This window comes from Asparagus officinalis, chromosome 5 (genome assembly GCF_001876935.1).
Source record: "Asparagus officinalis chromosome 5, Aspof.V1, whole genome shotgun sequence".
In the NCBI taxonomy this organism is placed as follows: Eukaryota; Viridiplantae; Streptophyta; class Magnoliopsida; order Asparagales; family Asparagaceae; genus Asparagus; species Asparagus officinalis.
In genome coordinates, this window is record NC_033798.1 from 35,161,545 (window position 1) to 35,167,155 (window position 5,611).

Sequence of the window (5,611 nt, forward strand, 5' to 3'; positions counted from 1 at the left end):
GATGTCTTCGAATCAGACAGAGTGAATGATCAAGCAACAATATCTCGGGATCCATAGTATTCAAAAAATTCATCCCAGTCAATCGCGAACTTTCGAAAAATTTGGAGGGGGTTCTGTAAGCTGTCTAAAAATCACAATAGATAGTTGACCCCTATCAAATATTAACCAATAGTTTTGGCTAAGAAGGTTACAATCAGACGACTTTCATGTTAACAAAGGAAGGCTACAATTGGAGGATTCTCATGTAGATTAAGAAGAGATTACAAGTCAATAATTTCTTCAAATCGAGGTGCAGAATTCATCCATGCATCCCAAAGTTGAAATACAAGTGATTATGTTCTAGAGTCAAAGCAACCCAATCACCACATCTTCATCTACCAACACAACTCAAACACATCATAAACGCAGTGTTTTTAGCCTCTGAATGCAGCACAAATGTGGTACCGATTCAATCGCGGACGCAGCTCAAACTCAGACACTGACACATCATCCAAAAGCATGCATTTGAACACAGGTTCATGCCCAGAACGTAAATCATGGCTTGTACTCATTCAAACATGATCCAAACAGTTCCCAAAATTGTTTTTCACTCATGATTTGGGGAGTGGTTCGAGTGGGTTATTACACCCAATTAATAGGGCGACTAAACCCCTATTTAAGAGCGGATTAAGGGGGAAGTTACACCCCTAATCTCTCTATAAATCCTAACAAACTCCATAGAGTGAAGGGGTCGGATTTTTTATGATCTGAGGAGGATTCTTTCGGCTAGAGTTTTGGAGATCGAACTTCCAAAAGTCAAGATCAAGGGTTGGGGCTTGGAAGGCATTCTTTAGCAACAAAGAATTCATATACTTGGCGTATTAACCAATTATTCGGTTCAAACAACTCTTTTGATAAAGTTTTGCACTTGTTCTGAGTCATAAAACTCGTGAAGAGTTCTCCAATTGTTCTAGTGAAACAAGACGTTCGGATCGTCAACGAGAAGCAAACTCGATGCAAGCATTCGAGGGAGACATCTCATCGCTACCGTGAAGAACACAGATTTAAACAAAGGGGAGAATTCAGATCAATTCTCCTCTCTTTTATAATCCAAAATCCAAATTGTAATTGAGATCGAGAGAATACAAATCAAATTTCTTTTATTTTATTTACTACAATTTTTCCACCAAACAATACTACTACTCAATGAAATTGGTATGATAAGCCTTATGATATATAAATTTTATTCTTCATAAATTTAACGACATTATAATGAAGTTGAAACAACATAATATTGATTTATATAAGAAAGCAAATCACTAATTGGCTCCATGTTTTTTCCATAAGTGCTCGACAAGATCTTCTTGGAGTTGAGTATGCATTTGTTTATCTCTAACTCGATGACGATTTGCGATATACTCCATTACTATTGGTATACGCTCAAGCAAAAGTGATATGTGTGGAATTTCATCAACATGATCATATTCTTTTTTGATGTCATGTATCTTCCTTAGTCTACGAATACGCTCATGTTCATCACGCTAGTCTTCAACAATCATATTACGCATAATTATGCATGCCATCATAATATGTTTTAGGTTATCCTTATCCCAAAGTCTTGCCGGGTTTCGGACAATCATAAGACGCGATTGAAGTACTGGGAATGCGCGCTCCACATCTTTCCTTGCCCCTTTTTGCTCTTTAGCAAAATGTCGATGCTTATTTCCTTATGGAGCTGGAATAGTCTTCACTAATGTTGCCCATGATGGATATATACCATCAGCAAGATAATATCCTATGTCATATGGCATCCCATTGACTTTATATAATATGAGGGCCACTACCTTTATCCAATCCACTAAAAATATAAGACCGCTCTAACACATTGATGTCATTGAGAGACCCAGGTAATCCAAAGAAAACATATCATATCCACAAATCATATGAAGCTACAGCTTCTAAAATAATAGTGGGTTCATGAATGTGGCCAGTAAACATACCATGTCAAGCAGTAGGGCAATTCTTCCATGTCCAATGCATACAATCAATGCTTCCAAGCATCCCAGGAAAGCTGCGTCGTTCACCTATTGCAAGTAATCTCTTAAGGTCATCACTATTTGGCGTCCTTAAGTACTCAACACCAAACACTTCAACAACTGTTATGACAAACTTTTTTAGACTTTTAATAGCGGTGCTTTCCCCAATCTGCACATACTCATCAACATAATCGGCTAGAATACCATATGCAAGTTGTCGAAAAGCAACTGTTACCTTTTGAAGTGATGATAAGCCAAGACGCCCAGCAACATTCCTCTTTTGAACAAAATAAGTATCATACGCGACGACGACATCATGAATGCGCATGAAAAGAGCTTGCTTCATTCTGAATCTCCTTCGAAAGAGACGAGCCCTATTTTTTTGAGGATTGGTAAAGTAGTCATGACAAAGTCTTTCATGACCCTCAATTAGATCACGATTAACAATACGGTGACCCATAATAGAACCATGATGACCTCCTCTTGAACTCTGGTTGGCACAACCTTTTTCTTCTATTTGAGCAAGTAACAATTCTTCATATTCGTCGTCAATATTGTCGTCGTCATCCATGAGACTAGCCAACGAACGACGAGCCATAAAATATATTTTCAAAGTGAGAAAAAGATGAGGAAGCAAGGAATGTGCGAATGAGATAATAAAAGTGATGAGATTTGTTCTTATATATATAGATAAAAAATAGAAGTCAACTAGTCGTTGTAAATTAGTCGTTAGAAACTAGCTGTTGGAAACTAGCCGTTATTTCAAAGTTTCAAATAAAAAATAATTTATTATTTATCAGTCAAAGATGTAGAATATTTTTATTATTGTAATAAATGCAGGATTCTTCAAAATGGGGAAGCTGTCGGAGTTGGAAAAAAAATAATTTGGAGAATATGACTTTTGCCTCCCCATTTTGGAGAAATTTTTGGGGAAGCTGTTGTTGGAGATGCTCTTACTTTGGGTTTAAATATTCAAGAAGTGAGTTTGCTTTTATTTGGTGTTTTTCCCCGAAGAATAATCGTAAATTTCTAAATAAATTTTAAGAAATAATTTATAGCTATTTTTAATATCACGAAGTTTACAGCTTACACGAAACTCACAAATATTAAATATACAGAGCATTTTTTATTTAAAATCCATAGGACTAACTATAAGACACATACAGTGATACGTGTCATTTTTTTATGTTACAACCATGATCAATGGCTACATTAGACACAAGTGAACTGATTCATACTTAGTTCCATGATTTTGGATTCAAAATTAATTCCTCTTGATAGTTTCAAAACACTAATTTGTCCATCACTATAGAAAAACAACTAGCGCAATAGGCTCTATTTTTCTGATTTTAGATACAACTTTATCCAAAAACAAAATAATGAGGTAGAAGCCATTTGATCACTTAAATTAGCAGGGATGATATACGACAATTAACTGCAAAATGTTTATAATAGAAGTTAAAATTAAAATACTCAATGCAAGCTTCAGAAATTTCACAAAAAGAATAATGTTAGTTTCTTGAAATTTACTCTAGATATTACACTGCTTTTCTGAATTTTCCAAGAGGGGGAAATTCACAAACGGAGTTTAAAAGGTCCTAAAAACAAGTGAATTTAAAGTTTCACAAAAATCGTCTGACCTTTAAAAAGTTCGACAAACGGAGTTAAAAAGGTCTAGTCAAAATGGCTATAATATCTTTTCGTAAAAGGTCATCATTTTTATATAAACAACTCATCATAAGTTTCAGCAATATCAAACCGAGTAAGACCTCTTTCTGGAATGTTGTTATATCTATTAAGGATGCTTTTTTTCACAATATCTTATGGGTGCTAGGCTCAGGAGAAAACATTAGATTTTGGGAGGATAAATGAGCTTGTGCCAATAGTCTAGCAAGTGTTTTTCCTGATTCATACAAATTAGCTCTCTTCACCAATGTATGTGTCAGGAGCCAATGTCTTTTTCGTTTTAATATGTGGCAATGGCAATTGTTGATGAGGAGAAGTATCTCACAGGCAAGTCAAGTCAACAAAACCTATCTCATGGATCTTCTCAAGGATTATCATGTTCTTAATAGCCTAGACTCTCCAACTTGGTCTCTTACCTCTGATAGAGTTTTCACTGTTCAATCTTTTTATAGTTTTCTAAGCTGGAGAGGAGTGATTAACCCTATATATAAACTTATTTGGAATCCTTTGGCTCCTTCTAAAGTTCGTATTTTTGTTTGTCTTCTCACTAGTAACAGACTTCATACAAAAAATATTCTACAATCAAAAGGGTGGAATGGGGACATTACTTGTTCCTTTTGTGGAATGGAATCTGAGACAAGGGAACATATCTTTTTCTCATGTTTGATTACTAAGCAAATATGGCAACATTTCATGAATTACAGCTTACCTTTCATTTGGCCGAATTCTTTGGAGGAACTTTTTATAATTTTAGAGAATCAAAAGCATCTTTATAGACATTCATGGCGAAGTTTTTTTCTTTTGTCTGTTGGAGTTTATGGACAGCTAGAAATAAGTATATCTTTGATCATATAAACTTCTCTATCAAGGATATTACAAACTCAGCTATATATTGTCTATATGAATGGACAGACTTCGGAAGTGGATCTGCTGCTCATAAGTTATCAGCTAAGTTGGCGGAAAAACCAATTGCAAGAAGAACTTGATGATGTCTGCAAGAAAAGAGGGTTGATTATATTTTGTTTTTGGTATATAAACACAGTATGTAGTTATTCTTTTGTTGTATTGGGTCTTAGAAAATTTAGTTTCTCGTTACAATATATATGGCTGGCTTTAGTTCTTTCTTATATCTATGTCAACGGTGAATGACGGCAAGGTCCTCTCTTCACCTTCATGGATGTTTGAAAGAAGAAAGTTATATATCACTTGTTTTGAGAAACTACTTTTTCTAATTTCCAATCTTGGATACATCTAGTATCCTCTTTTCTATAATTATTTTTTGGCTTTAATATAATGACAGGATATATCCCTTGTTTTCTTAAAAAAAAAAACCAAGTAACACCAATCTAACCCTGAGTGATATTAGCAAAGTGTGGCAAGTTTAGGAGAACTTTTAGAGTTCATGGTATTTTTTGCAACCCTCTAGAGATTCAGTGATTTTGTGAAACTTACCCAACAAACTCCTTATATGTTCATATTTGCATTTTGACGTCTTTTCTAGAAATGAAATTTTCGTTAATGATATTTCAGAATTGCACATACTAAAATTGTGTATTTTCAGCTTATGCGCTGTGCTCGAGCCTTTTATATGGTGAGCTAACAAAGGAGAATAACAAGAGAGTTCAAAAGCATGTTCTTGTATTATCATAAGAAATTATTTGTAGAGAAAACCATTTTTCACTCATTTATACTTTTTTTTAGTAAAAGACCATCAGGTTTCTTTAATCCAACCCCATTTACTAAAGGCGTGTGATTCTACTTATAACATCTCTTCTTTTTTCCCAGTTGTTAGTCCAGAACCATGACAGCCCACAACAGGGCATTGTTGGGCGCAGCAAAAATTTCGGCAGCACCTCCGGTGCTCGACAATAGAGCAGATCTCAACTAAATCATTGTTTTACAAAAGAAAC

General features: G+C 34.9%; 1 protein-coding gene across 1 annotated transcript; it reads right to left on the minus strand.

Moving 5' to 3' along the window:
• Nucleotides 1,984-2,586, minus strand: LOC109841706. The gene has a single exon (XM_020410653.1). The coding sequence runs from the start codon at nucleotides 2,584-2,586 to the stop codon at nucleotides 1,984-1,986; it is 603 nt and encodes a 200-aa protein (XP_020266242.1).